This window comes from Acanthochromis polyacanthus, chromosome 2 (assembly GCF_021347895.1).
Source record: "Acanthochromis polyacanthus isolate Apoly-LR-REF ecotype Palm Island chromosome 2, KAUST_Apoly_ChrSc, whole genome shotgun sequence".
NCBI classification, from domain to species: domain Eukaryota; kingdom Metazoa; phylum Chordata; class Actinopteri; family Pomacentridae; genus Acanthochromis; species Acanthochromis polyacanthus.
The window spans coordinates 24,238,764-24,254,391 of record NC_067114.1 but is presented as its reverse complement, the minus strand read 5'-3'; the positions used below and the strand labels follow the sequence as shown (position 1 = coordinate 24,254,391).

At 40.0% G+C, this 15,628-nt stretch overlaps 1 protein-coding gene across 4 annotated transcripts in view; it reads right to left on the bottom strand.

Moving 5' to 3' along the window:
• LOC110961144 (A-kinase anchor protein 13) overlaps positions 1-15,628 on the bottom strand; it is a 110,397-nt gene that overhangs the window by 72,393 nt on the left and 22,376 nt on the right. For all 4 annotated transcript variants that reach the window (XM_051940936.1, XM_051940946.1, XM_051940952.1 and 1 more), the window contains exons 3-5: positions 10,262-10,415; positions 6,208-6,371; positions 5,469-5,640 (exon numbers count right to left, since the gene is read on the bottom strand). In XM_051940936.1, the coding sequence (XP_051796896.1) occupies positions 5,469-5,640; positions 6,208-6,371; positions 10,262-10,415 (490 nt within the window). The remainder of the gene's footprint in view (positions 1-5,468; positions 5,641-6,207; positions 6,372-10,261; positions 10,416-15,628) is intronic.

Sequence of the window (15,628 nt, the reverse complement as noted above, 5' to 3'; positions counted from 1 at the left end):
GTTTTGAAAACTAGAGCCAATGCAGAAGCGGTAAAAACTGTGGTTCACTGAATAGCCAAAATGTGAGTCGCTCCCTGGATAACCCCACAGTTAAAATGCCCATTTTTAGAGCAAAAATACATGTATACAGCCTGGTACAAAGAACGGAGCTGGTTTATAAAGCTAATTACTGCATTTGTGACAACTGTCTACTTACAGCGCCCTCCATAATTATTGGCACCCCTGGTTAAGATGTGCTAAAAGCCTTAAAATAAATTAAATTTTTATTGCAGAAGTATACTCTCACACTGAAAATTGTAGAAAAATGTATTATAGGAGAAGATTAGGTGCTGTTTTGTTGGCAGAAGGGGGTTGCACAAAGTTTTAACATCAGGGGTGTTAATAATTGCGGCACACATGATTTGATGTAAAAGAATTATTTCTTAATGTGTGATTTTTTCCCCACTGAATAAATGCACTTAAATTAAAGATTGGATTTTCCTCTTTTTTCATTGTAGTCCTATATTATTTTTAAAAACTGAATTTATTAAAAGCGAAAGAACACATCTTTACCAAGGGTGCCAATAATTATGGAGGGTATTGTATATGTTGCCTGGGGACCAGACAGCCTTTATATTGTGTATTACAAATACACATAAAGTCAGTCTGGAACTGCTCCATTGAACCAAATCTAGCCCAGAGGCGGGACTACCAATCACAGCTTGAATTGGAGAGAGCCAATCAGCGTAACACATGTGTGACGCAATCACTAAGCGACCTAACAACTGCCTTTCCGCCATGATGTTTTGTAGTTTTAACAGCTTCCTTCGCCGTACAGGGGTCCTGAGGAAAATCTAAGCTCTCCCTTTCAACAGTGGAGGGCAGCATTACGCATTCTATCCTACAGCCTGTCCGAATTAAAAATACATCCTTTTTAAAAAAGAAAAGCTTTAAGAGCTGCTTCTTGTTGAGGTTTTAAGGACAAATTCAGCCCGTGCAAAACAGAGGAAAGCGCACGAGAGAAACCTCGCTCTGTTGCGGTCGCCATTTTGTTTGTATGCGGGAGGTGCACAAGTGTTAGATGGGTAATCTCGGCCCTGAAGATGACGCATCGTTAACTCCCGCCTCTGGTGCTCTGATTGGTTCGGTCTGATCTGCTCGGAGCTTGAAAACCTGTCAAAATGTGTCAATGGAGGAGGGCTAGACTGTATTCCCGTATATCCCTTATAACGGGAATACAGTCTAGCTAAGCTAGGCTATTGTATATGTTGCTTCTTTTCAAATTTTTTGATAAGTCCGGAGATAGGGGGAGTCAGGCACTGCCAGGATGCAAAAGGCTGGATCCTCTTCACTGAGATTCAAAAATTGCACTTCAGCAAACCTATGGTTGATTTCGCGGAGCATCTTACGTCTTCATATTCAGTCTAAGCTTCGTATCCATTAAAATTATTCTTAACCCAAAGTGTTCATTTTGTCTTTTTCAACATACCAAAACCCAACGGTGTTGAGTCTAAAACAGCATAAAAGAGGAAAGCATGAAATCCTGAAATTCTCTACAGATAGCAGTATCAGTCCATCTGTCAGTCCACAACACTGATCAAGACTGATGGATGGAGAGCAGTGAAATTGGGGGGGGGGGGCAAAGCGAATCTTTTTGTGGTCTCTTGGCGTTTTGGATGCCGTTAGCCGTTGCCTCTTTTCACTTGACGTTTCCGACGATGAGGAGGCAGTGGATGGCTCGTTACTTTCGGCTTCTGGCCATTGTTTGTACAGAGTAAAATCCCGTTCCAAACGTGAGTAAATTTAAGCAACTTTTACACATACGCACCGACTTGGTTTGGCTCCGATTTAAAGTTATTCCTAACACCGCTAATTGTTCGGAAGGAGTCTTTTGTTGCGTAGCCTTTTCAAAAATAAGTGTTGGACTTGAGAGTACCCCATGTATTCGCAGATTTTTGTGACAAAAACGGCAGTAATCATTCACCGCGACGCTTTCTCGGCTGCATGCCATTGTTGTTTGGACTACATGGACTTCAAGGTCGATTTGTTTGTGCGTCACATCCGTGTTACGTTGATTGGTTCTTTCTCGTTCAAGCTGCATTCGTAAGCCCCTCCTTTTTGAAATCATCTCCTGTCATCACAAAGCCAGACTGCCTTTATTTGTATTTATATTAATACATAAATAAAGTCAGTCTGGATTTTCCAGGCAAGCTTTTATGTGAAATTTCTGAACACCAATAAGCATTTTTAATGCAGTGCCATCATCATTCATTGGTTAAAAATAAATACCATTTCCACCAACTTCAGAAGACAATAAGTTTGCTAGTAATTGGCAAACATTTGCTTAAGCACTATACTAAGATGGTTAATACAATAACCATTATATCAAAATAGGCATCAGCATAATATCAGCAATGCTAAGAAGGTCCGAGTGCTGACACTATGATTAAGGACATGGAACTTCATACAGGTGTGAGCATGGTTGAAGACTAATAAGTTTTCAAAAGGTTTGGTTAGTTTTGGGGACACTACCTTTTGTTTTTGCTAAGGTATATACTGAGGTGGTACAGACAGACAACCCTGAGGATCCAGATAATTTCACGTTGAATTTAGTCACCTCTTCAAAACTGGAGAATCAGTTGGAAATTGTTAACTATTTTTAATAACAATCACAGTTTTTTCAGGTGAAGAGAATTTTCCAGACGACAACAAATGGCTGGCTATGGTGAGATCAGTGGCTGCAGCGTGTCCACAACGTGAAGGATGACTGAGATAAACCAGCGTCACCTCCACCTATAGTCTGCTGCTATCCATCATCTGACAGATCTGATAAATGGAGAGCAGAGTTGGGCTCCTCTTCCCTCCCTGCAGTTCACCGCAGCTGAGCGTCTTGTATTGAAGCTGTGACATATTGTGAAGCACAACCTATTAGAGCACACATCACTCACCACAGCTGGAAGCCGCCTTCCACATTGACATCATGACAGCTCACTTCAATGCAAAGGAGCCTGTGTGTGTATATCCATCTTTAGAAAGCCCAGACATTTTTTACACTAACAAGTGGATCTTAGTCTATCAAATCGGGAGGGAGGTCGTTACCGAAATTTTGATTCGATGAGTTTTCTTTCTCGACTAGAAAACCAATAATGAATAAAACATATTAAGTACTGTGTGGATTTTCAATCTCCGCAATGCACTTCCTGAGTCTTCATTTTTTGTCAGTTACGTCTGAAATTCTGCTGCTTCTTCTGGTTTGGTCTAATTTCCAAATCCAAGTTAAACCATAAGCTATTATCTTAGCAATAGCCAGAGGCAGAGGCAGCGCTCTAACTACTCCCAAAAGTCTTGTTTATGCTGTTTCGCAGCAAGCAATTACCTCGCAAAGTTTATCATCCACATCGGCTCGTTTGGCTTCCTTTAACTGATTAAAGTCATCAGAGTCAATAGCTGGAGAAAATTGGCACTTTAGCTTTAATAAAAATGTACGTTTGTTTGCACTGACATAGCTGTTTCTCACAATCCAAAGTGCTGTCTGCTCTGGCGGCAGCACAGGGACTCGGCACTGCTTGTTACTAATACCACAGTATGATGCAAGTCCATAGAGATGTGCTTTAGATTCTGTAAATATAAGCTACCAATTACACTAACCACACTGACATTAACCTATAACTTTGTCTTATAAAGGGTGCGTATGTCTTCTCAGTGTCAAACAGAGCTCAATGGATGATTAATAAAAATTCATTCATCTACAAGTAAAAATGTTTCAGCTGTATATATGCTGACTTACTGATATAGTACCTAAAGGGGTTTGTCTTTGGTTGCTGCTTCAATCAAAATTAAGTTTTAGTTCATGTTGGGCATTAGATTTTATTCAGTTCTATCACCACTAACTGGACCACATACAACGGCACAAAGACCATGTTTTTGGACCTTCCAGTTGACAGGCTGGCAATTACATCACCCCCTCTGAGCTCCAGACCTCCTGCTCATGTCCCTATTATGCCACAGAATGCAGGAAGCTCTTTCTGCTGCTTCTATGGTGCTGCATACAGTTGTTATCCTTCATCTTGCTGATATTCCCAGTGCAGTGAGCATCAGCAGCATAGACTGCACTGGGAGGCCTCCACATCCAGCTTTGACAGCAAGCTCTCCTTGCACACTCATGTACGCCTGGACAAATTCCTAGTATTTAGTATTTTCCCTTTAATGGGCTTCATCACACCCCTCCTCCCATAGGATAGTCAGTTCAACAGGATGATCTTCTTCGCCTGTTCATACCAGATGACAATGTCTGACCTTCAGGCTGTTTGGATAATATCACCCTCATCTCCACTAATGGCAGAGTCCACAATCATTTTTCAGCTTTTCCACATAAGACATCCAGTATAATAACTCACCTAGTATCACATCATCTCTGTGTGGTATCTCTGTTACAGCTGTCTTGTATTGTATTTACATTTCTGAGGAGACACATGTCAGCAATGGCATAGCCTACGGCAGCTACATGCATAAGCTATACAGCAACAAGCTGAGATGCTGGGAGAAAGAATGAAAGGTACAAGTCCCTGCTCATATTTTGAAGAAGCAAAAGAGGAACCTGTGTGCACAGGTGAGCCATTACTACAGACATCTCTGGCATGGACTATGGTAGCTGTTCAAAAAAACATTTGGACTGCATCATGAGCTCCAGTTTTTTTATGAAATGGTATGTTTTAGTATTAAATAAAGAAAATGTAAAAACTTTGGTGATCTAAATCACATGCTAGATAGTAATTAATGCTTGGTTTAGTTAGTTGATTGATATTTACATACATATTATTCTTCTTGAAAGCTGCATCATAACAAATTTCAGCCAAGTGTTTCAAACTGGATAACCTCCACTCTCATGCAGACCATGTTTATGTGTCAAGCGTGCAAGCGCTAACTGTGATTAACCCAACCGTGGCTGGTCCCACTGTCTCACTGTGAAATGCGTTCTGCTCCATTGATCTACTGTAGTGATAGGGAATATGCATAAGAGTGAATGAGCAATACAAAAACAAGCCACCACATTCATCTGCAAATGTAGACGCTAAATGGGAGTCATTTCTACTAACACACAATGCAAAACACACACATACACACAAAGACCTCCTGGAAACAATACACTGTATGTTACATATCTGTGCTTTGCTGGATTAATGAGCGATAAAATCCTGTTGTCTTGACCTGTAATTTTACTGTCCCTCATGAGTCAAGTGGTTCTGAAAATGCTGCAACATAATGCTGATTGCTTCATTGATATCTGGTCTACACTATGAAAGATACTGCATGTAACACACAGACAAACACACAAACAGAGGTGCCATACATGTCATTATGTCTGTGTGGTGACTATAATTTGTCAGTATATTCCTGCATCTGTGCAGAGACAAACTGTCTGGCTCTCTGACATTTTACTGTTTCAGGAAATTACACGGTACAAACAGTCCACTGCCCTCCAGTCTCACCAGTGCTGTTGGTTAGTTTGTTTCCCAGTAAGCTCCATCCTGAAGGCAGAACAAGGTGGTGAAGGGCCAGCGCTAGGCTCTCGTCCAGACGTTCACACTCCTGCAGGGGAATCTGACACTCATCCAGCAGCAGTGCCCCGTCGAGGCCATCGACCCGGCCCGCTGTGCTCACCTGTGTGGAGGGTGATTACAGGGATGAGTCACGCTTTACAGAGAAGGGACTGAGGCTCAGTCTAATGGAAGGATTCCCTTTAAGATGCTCAGCATAGGAGCATTAACAAAATACTTATGAATAATGAACAACAGAAATGTAGGAAGACACATCTGCATGCATGCATCAGCACTGAGCTCAATTTGATGCCATGCTGTGTTGCCAAAAACAAAGCATGTTCAGATTTTTCAAGTAAAAAAAACATCCCATTAGAAGCTTTAAATCTGAATGCTAAAGGAAGTCATTATGTCTTGTCCTCATACTTGGCAAAGTAAACTCAATACTAAATTTCTATGGGATGATAAATTGTGCTGAAAAGAATTCAATAATTGAATGCCAAGGACTGTCAGACATTACGTCTTGTCAGGGAAGAAACAATAGCATGGCAGTCTTTGACTGTCAATCCACCCACACTGCTGTATCACTTGTAACCAGCGGTAACCACGTTTTTGTATTCTGTGATAAGCTTCAGTTTTGTGTTATTTTACTGCTGACAGTGGAATGAAAATGACTTGTCTTCTTGCTCACCAGAAACTGGGCCATGTCAAAAGCCAAATCCTGAACAAAGCTGAATCGATGCTCGGCCAATGGTGCCACACGACCCAGGCAGGACTTTGGGTCCTCTGAGGCCTCAGGGATACCTCGTGTGACTGAGCACAAGGTGACCAACACCACCTCGCAGCAGTCGTGAGCTACAAGACAATATGAGGAGCAGCACAAAAAGAAAGGGTGAGAAGAGGGAGAAAGAGGAAGAGAGAGTGGGCGGTTCTATAAGGGACTATACTGTAGTTGATAGCATTTTTCACAGTGATTAATAGGTTATACTCTATACCATCAGTGTGTCTGCGTACATGATTAAAAATCGCCTTTCATAATGTTAACTGTCCTTTGACCATACGCGACTGGCTATGCCCTTGTATTAAAGTTGCAATCCGGTCATTGATTTAACCCCTAATCTGCATCCTAATATTAAATGCAGCTAATATGGTGATTTTTGTTACAGTTCAGTCAACACAATAACTTACAGAAGCTTTATCAACAACAGAAAATAGTAAATAAAGCAACTCACAATGCCTATAAAAAATATTCACTTTCCTTGGATGTGTCACCCTTTTGTTGCTATTACACATGAAATCATGGCCAATATAATTTGACTCACTTCTGTGTATCATAGTTACATATTTGTGATTTTATTTTCCCTAAAATAATCCCCTTCTATGTCAACCCTCTGTGTTTTTTGGTCCCATTACATTTTTACTCACTGTGGGTTCATTTTTTTATGGCACTGAAGAGTCCTGCACCTCTATGAAAATAGTACAACCATGGTTAAAAGTAGGAAAGATACAGATATATGAAGCTATAATGTTTGAATCATAAAAAGAAAAAAAAAAACATTTAATTCGAAAACCTTTTTCAGCTGCAGATACTTTAACACAGGTGAATTTCATTAAACAGCTAGCTGCTTCAGTTTCAGGGCTCTGGTGTTGTGTGTGTGTGGACTCGCTGTCACACTGTAGTGGCCTCCAAGCACACCTGTACACAACACAGTTCTTACAATTCAGTCGCAAATGCTATTAGTAACTCCTGTGCTTTTTGAAATGTGAGTTTATTAATGCAATGAGTCAAACTCAGGTCAAGATGGTCAAGCTTACATTTCACTTTTAAAATTAACATCAGTTATGTCCTTCAACTACTCAACTGTACGACTAAGTAGCTATTGTTTAGTTTTGTAGGCACTACTCACGTGAAATGGCAAACCCACTGTGTGACAATAATGTACGATAATGAGGTACAATAGAGTGCTGACCTGCACTGCTAGTTTAAACCCCAGTTACTAAATATTTTTCAGAATATTACTTTACTTAATGACACGTGTGTTCAATTTAACTGACTAATAGCCAATCAGTCACAACTCAAACATGGCCTGGCAACAAATATAACAAATGCAACATGTTATCAGCTTAATGAAATTTCATGCAAATGACTTTTCAGCTGTCACAACAAAAATAATGCACAAAGAGGACTGCAGTCTGCACACACGGCCAGTGTCAAAACACTCAGAACACAGGGAATAAAGGGTCTGCATCACTGCTTTGTAAATACATACAGTGCTGACAGATTTCCAGCATCTAATTTATTGGATATTACGCGACATTCTGCTTTAATTTGCTTTCTTCCCTAATGCCTAGTCAAACACTGTGGATATTGCACTTTGGTATTCTACTCTCTCCAAAAAAACAACAGGAGTTTAAAGTCCAACACTCTCTGAATCAGGAACAAAATTCTAATCATGTCAGATCCATTCATTTACCAAGCCCCCCTTTTACGTGCCTGTGTTATGTTTCAAGGCAAACAGTCAGACAATAAGCAGCAATAAATATTTGCACTGACAAATCATAATGCTCAAATGAATTGCTCAGGAGCATTTAAATCCAAGCCAAAGTAGTGTGTTAGTGAGTCCACCATCATTTTCCCAGGCCACGTCGGAATTCTATCCCCCGACCTTCTGGTCAGTCACAAGCTCAGTCCTCTGGAGCTCAGAGCGGCCTGATGGAGGAAGCAGTGAGGCAGAACTAATCTATTAGAAGAGAGTAACACCTCCATCTATCCCCCCCTCAGATGACTGTAATTCAGTCAAGCTCTTAATGAGATAAAACTGTTTATCATGTCCTGCCTTCTTTTTTCCGTCTGGAAGGTGGACATTTGAGGAAAACATCGACTTCAAGAATATCTTTCACATTTAAGATCATATTTCATGTCTTTCCTAGCATTTTGTCACCATCCATTATTGTTACAGTCACAACCACACCGTAATTTTCCAACCTATTTTCTGCGTACAGTAACTTTTGATGCTTTCAGTGCTGCCTGTTGTTGCTCATTTATTCACCTTAGAAAAAGTAGCTCTAATAAACAGCAATGGCGAAATATGTTCAATTTTACAAAAGAAAAAAGAGAAAAAGGAGCACAAGCTCCATGAGCCGGAATGAGTCAGACTCTAGAAAACCTAAAGTGAGAGGATTTTTCTCTCTCTCTAAAACACAACGTCACTTTCAAGATGAGAACAGGGGTAGTGGATGATTTATCGTTTTTAACTGCAATACTAACTGACTACATCTGCACTTTCTGTGTGATGTGAGGGGAGAATAGCACCACCCTCGTCCTACATCCTACAATGTTTTTTGTATGTCTGTACTCTTTTGGCAAGCTTTACTCCCTCTTAATGTTCATTTTGGCAAAGGCATATAGGGTTATAGAGAAATAGCCAACTAATAATCACTTCTGACTGATGTTCTGATGATGCATCTTAACCATATGATCCTCAAAGGCCACTGCTGGGTTTGAAAGGGATATTGAAATTTTAAAAACTGCCAGAATTACACCACTCAGTCAGAAACTGGAAAAAAGAAAAATCCTTGGATCTCTGACACTACTTTATCTGCTCATTGAGGATTTGGAAATTCAAACTTTTGTCAGATCTAAGCTGAAAACTGTGACATTTCATCCATCATCTATACACTGCTTAATCCTCATTAGGGTCGTGGGGGGGCTAGAGTCTATCCCATTTGTTTGAAGCAGCCAGACTTCGTAAAAAATATATATATAAAATAAAAAATCTGCACTCTGACACAACTGCAAAGCAATGACTCCCAGTCGTTTGACAAAAAAATAGGGACTCTTTGCAAGTGTACATTCTGTGTTTACAAGGAGCAAATAGGAGACAAGCACTGACATAAATTAAAAATGTAAATAGCACGAGAAACACCACTTTTTCCCAGCATTAGTAACAATTGCGGGCACTTGGAAATAGCTATGCATGTTGATTTTACGCTTTTGTAAAACCATTAAAGAAACTCAACATTTGTGTTTCTTTGTGTGTATTTTTAAAGCCATTACATCTATGCTATAGTGTACAGACACATTTTGAATTCTCTCTACTTCTGACCATGGTTGTGCTGTTTCCACAAAAGTGTAGGACTCGCAGTGAAGAGCGACCCACAGTGAGTCAAAACGTGACAGGCGCAAAGAAACACTCAGAAACTACTTGTGGTTCAAAGGGTTAATTGCATTTCGTTAGCTGCATCTGTACATGTATAACTGCAATAAAGTTGAATCTGATCTACATTTTTTTGGAGCATTTTGACTATCTTCCAAAGTATGTCACTGGCCTGCAGGATACACTCAGGTATAATCTAATGCTATTCAATACAACTGCTCTGTTTTAAAGTCTACTTACATGATGACTGTAAAGGTTTAGCATGGACTTCTGCTCTATATCAGGTGTCTCCAATTTTCTGCCCCCTCATGTATGTAAATATTAATGCTACACAGAACAATAAAAGACTGTGCAGGTGCTAAAATGGCCACTCACTGTACAATACTGTCACAGAATTTATACTTCAGTGGTAATTTATCCAAGCCAGCTTACATGAAAGTACCTGCTAACCAGTTAACATGGACACACACAACAGCAGAATTCAAATTAGCTCTAGCATGTATTAAATACTGCAGGTGGAGCTGCCCTTCCACAGGTCGATTTGAGGTGAAGAGGAAACCACAAGCCATTGTGGGTGGGGTGGCTTACGGGGACACAGCGCCTCCAAGGTGTCATGACTGCTCCTTAGGGTGCTGGTCAGGTGCCTCTGTGTGCTGCCAGCAAACAGAAGGAAGTAGTCGACGCCTTCCTCATCCGCAGCCAGCTCTTCATCAGCGAGCTGCACTGTGATAACACAATGGCCCTGCAGAAATAGGCAGAGAGAAAGAGGAAGGAAGATGGAAAAAAGGAGCACAAAGAAAGAGAGGAAGCAAGAAAATCAACAGACATTAAGAGACGTGTCCAAACAAATGTTCATATATTTTTATTCAATTGTTAGATTTGAAGGAAATGATGGCTTGCTGTAAATCTGAATTGTGTTTTACTTAGTTGATAAAAATCAATACAGCATAACAGACAAGATAGAACACATTCTGACCAGGTCGGCTGATTAAACGCTGAACCTCTGCAAGTAGAATAATGCAACTGGATTAAGTTTAAGAGAAGCTCCTGTTGGTGCAGTAAAACAAGCGCATCAATTTTTAACAAGACGACATGGTCAATAATATCCCCCGCCACATGTGATGTCTATGAGTCTATATCCAAAATAGTGATCCAGGGCCATAACTCTGTTAAATATTATCGCACAGGACTCATTTTCGAACTTGATCAAAGTGTCCATGGTGTGAAACTACACACTAAATTTCGTAATCCTAGCTGTAATAGTTTCCGAGAAAAGCTGTCCCCTTCATGTCGGACGGACGGACGGACGCCAAACCTATATCCCCCTTTTCCACTTCATGGAGGCGGGGGATAATAAGGGGAACACAAATACTGTTCATACTCACTAACATTCAACATGGCCAGTCCAATGAGAACTAAATGGCTCTAAATAACTGAAATTAATTTCAAATGTATTTAGATGTGATTTATCAAGTCATGCACCACCTACAGATGCTTTAGTAACACAAACACATTCATTAAAGACAGGATAGGGACAGTGTGTGTGTGCATGACAAAGTCCAATCTCTAATAATTAAGGTAATTTTTGGAGTGAACTACACTCCTTTAAGTATCTACTTAAAAAGTGGACACCAGATTTTGACAGTGAAAGAAATATGTGTAGAGGCCACCATGCTTCCTACCACTGCCGCTTTTTTTTTTTTACAGCAATTACATTAATACCCCAAATTACACAGAGTAATGGTTTATTGATGTTAAAATGGAACACATCGCATCATTAACAAGCAAACAAACCAGCAAACAGAGATGAAACAGAGGAACAGCTGGACTTTCTGCAGACTCAGTGTGCGAGCTCAGTCAGAGTCACACAAGATAGGAGGAGAAAACAATAAAGCAAAACAACAAATCCATATTTTTAACCATTTTGTATCCAAAATAAATGACAATAATGAAATAATAAACACAACAAGCAAACACAGTAATAATAAACACAACAGCACATGCTTAAGAAATGGATTAGACTGTGTTTGTCTGCTCTAATGTAAGCTGCACCTGTTAGCTTAATTAGCTCAGCTTAGCTTACTAGCTAGCTTACTGTCTGCAGACGTAATCAAGTGTGAGTTCTGAGGCCAAGAGTTATTATCATTAATAAATTACAAACCAGTCTGTTCACAACTACCACATCCACTGCATAGTAGTTCTTCAGTGTTAAAACGAGTCCTGGATGCTATCATAGTTTATGCTAACATTAGCAGCACAGTCTCATCCATTATTTGATTTGTTTACATTCTACAAACTCCTGTCAATCACTTCAACAACAACTTGCAGGTTGAAGCTTCACAAAATTAGATTTATTATTTCATAGATATGTTTGTCTCAAAAGTTTATGCACAAATAGTTTTTTTTTATGAGACATAACTGCAGAAATTCAGATGAGAAGTCTTCCTGCCTTGATATTTGTTTTTTGGTGAACAGTCAGGACTTCACTGCTGCAACTGTAATAAAAAACATGGTGTGTGCAGCGCTAATTTTAAACAGCGGATTATGTTCGTGGGGATACGATGGAGTAGTGTACAGGACTGTGTTCCTGACAGCTAGTTTGGTTCCTTCGCTACACCCAGCGACTTTAGTTCCACCATCAGTAGCAGCATCTGGCACTGGCACCAGTAGGAACAATACGACAAAAATATGAACTAAGTTTACAAACTTCTAAATTAATCAGTTCTCGTTCTTTCTCTTTCATGTGACAATGCAAAACACAGTGTTGGCTTCTGTTAGACAAACAAGAAATGACCAATAGCTGATCCTCGTACATTAATTTCTGTTAAGGTAAGCATCAATAGTTCTGCCAGTATTAAGCAATTAATATTAACTTGGTATATCCTCACATATAATTTAAAAAAACAAGTACTGTTACGTTAACACAGGGCTAGCTCAGTCATTCAAAAGATACCCTTCATCCTCTCTACTGGTTCTTGTCACATCACAAATGAATTTCGTGCCGATAACCATCAATTCCTCTTATCCCTGTTGGGTCTCTCTGACAACTGCCATGCACATAATTATAAAGCTGTGTTCCGTCATATGCATATGAATCAAATTTTTCAACTTCTCTGTTTCAAAGCTACTGTGGGATCCATATTTATTATTGTTAAACTGGATCAAGCTTTGCTGGTCTCCCTTTTGTGACATCGAAACAAAATTGATTTTTGAGGTGGGCATAAAAGTTTGCTACAAAAACCAATGTCAACGGCAAACACACAAAAGTCACAGGGGTCACCAACCTGCAAGTCGCTTTTTAAACTCAGATTGCATTCTGTTTGCAAACCACATTGGTTAGGCCACACCCTAAAATCCTTATCTCTTAAAAGCGACAATCAGATATGCAGATGAGATTAATATAAATCCTAAAGATTTCTAGAAGAAATCTAATCCTAATAATGTTTTTTATTATTATAATAATGAAGCTTCTTGTGACAGTCATGATTTTACAAAAAAAATTGGATACAAAGAAGGAGGAAACAAAGTACACAATAGATAAATAGATGCTGTTATCACTGTGCACTGCATATGTGCTATGCAAGAGAGGAGGACGGATGTAACCAGGGTGGGGTTTATGAATTTTATCAGCAAAAAATTGCAACTAAATTCAGCTCATGTCTACATCTTCTCTCAACTGTTGAGCAAAAATGAGATAATACGTGTCCTGCCAATGTGTAAAATTATTCAAAAGTACAATTATGCACCATTATTGTGCAGTATGCTACATTTCTAAAGCAACAATTGGATAAGTTGTGGCTGAGCGATGTGGGGGATGATATGGTGTCATCTGAGGACAGACTGAGGAGGAGGAGGAGACGCAGCAAAAAATAGGGATATTGTTCAAAATTAGCTGTTTTCCTCTGTGGGACTGCAGCTTGTTGACCGAGGACCGAGGAGGGATAATGGGACATTTCATCCTACTTAATCTGACCAGCTTTGCAATCTTTTCACCAGCAGGTCCAACATGAGCAGCCTGATGTGGCAGGCTGAGTTTAATAGGGTTAAAGGTGCTTCCTCTTTCTCTTGTAAAGTGGTACCCTCAGGCTCTCCTTCCTCAGAAGGGAGATCAGCAGGTAGACAGCAGCGAGGCGAACCAGCAGCCTCGGGATCGACAGGTCTCTGTTTGGCAAGCCACGGCTGCTTCTGCTGAACAACGTGGGGGGAAAAATGTGTTCAAAGGCGACTCCATAGCCCTGACACCACAGGCACAGAAACAGCCTGAAGTAACTTTGTGAGAGCCTAGACCGAATACATTGACTTGCAGCGTGGAGGATGCAGACTTTTCTATGCATGGAGAGTATCGGCTTTAACAAGCTGAGCAGAGGCACTGAAGTAAATGAGTTGTAGATGGTTGGAAGCCAGCAGGCATGACATTCTCTCCATTAAAAACTCATCTCTTATCCCTAGCCCAGATTGGAAATTAAGGCTTGATGCTACTGAACGAAGTGGTACCTCAGTGGATTTGTGAGTTTTTACTCCATGTGAAAATGAAAACGTATTAGTGTGAAATAAGTTCCACATTCTCGCTGAGAACAAAAAGAAGCAAAAAGAGAAATGCTTTTCTTTCTACTGCTAAAGGTGGGTGGCAAATCAGCTCAGTCAGAATGACAACTTGGTGCATTTTGGCACCAACTAATTTTGCTGAAATTCATATCCACCCATCACAAACAACATTAAAAATGACCAATTTTTTGGGACAAGCAATCCCTAAAAAGATTTCATAAATATTACAATGTATAAAATCATCTCTCTATAACTGTAGTTGTTCAATTAAAACTTAGAAGATGAGAGCAGAATAGAAAATCAACTGAATAAGATCACTGCGGGTCTTTTTGGAGGCAAAAGTGTTGGCAGGAGGTGAGGGTGGAGGTGGAGAAACAGAGATGTGAAACATCTGCTGGAGACAGCAGGAAGCACAGCTGCACACATCAACCTTTGCAAAACATGCAAACGAGCGCACACACCCACATTGAAACTAACTCTGCAGACAATAAGTCTGATAACAACTATAACTACAAAACAAAAAAGAAAAATGCTCACTGACTCTCATGTGTCCAGCCTAATTGGATAAAACTAACCAGCAATTTGAAAGCAGTGCAACATGTGTGCAAATGGATGTCTTTCAGCCACACTGTATGACTGTGCTCTCTGCTGGTTATAAGTACTTAACAAAGTGACCTGCTGGGGTATTGACCTGCTAATCATGGAGATTCAAAACAGGGAACAGGCAGCTTTTAAGCAACATCAAAAGCACAGCTGGAGGCTATGAACCAAACCCCCTCTTTTTAAATATGCATGTGTGAGTGCAACCCTTTCCACACATTCTGCTGCTGTACTGACTTCATCTATCCAGGTAAAGCAACGGCTGGTTTTTAGCATTCATACGTACTATTATGAATTCTCACCAACGCTGCTTTTAAATGTTACTTTAAAACCTATTTTGCAGTTTATATTAATGTTTAGTGCCCCCAGCTGGCTTTCTTACTACAAGCAGCACAATCTACAGATTTGCTCCACTTTACCACCCAGACTAAATCGCTAAGACGTTTCAATGCTTGACTTTTTTCAACATCATTCTTTACTTAAATGCTATAAACCTCCCTATATCTTTCAGTTCTTTCTGTTGCATGGAAACTGCCATAATAACAATAAAAAAACATCCTGAGGACAGGACGTCAAAGGCGATGTCCCGTAAAGAGCTGCCCTGACACAAACATAAAGGTTTATGACTACACTTGTTTGACAGAGTGATTCATCCCTGCTGGCATTCGCACATTTTACTAGTGAGTAAAGCGAGCTCAACGGCAGGAGCAGAATATTGCAAGCCTTTTATATAGTTTACCTAGAAACGCTGCTGTCTTCGTTCCCAATATATAATTATGAAGACAATTTATGGAGATAGCAGCTAAATCA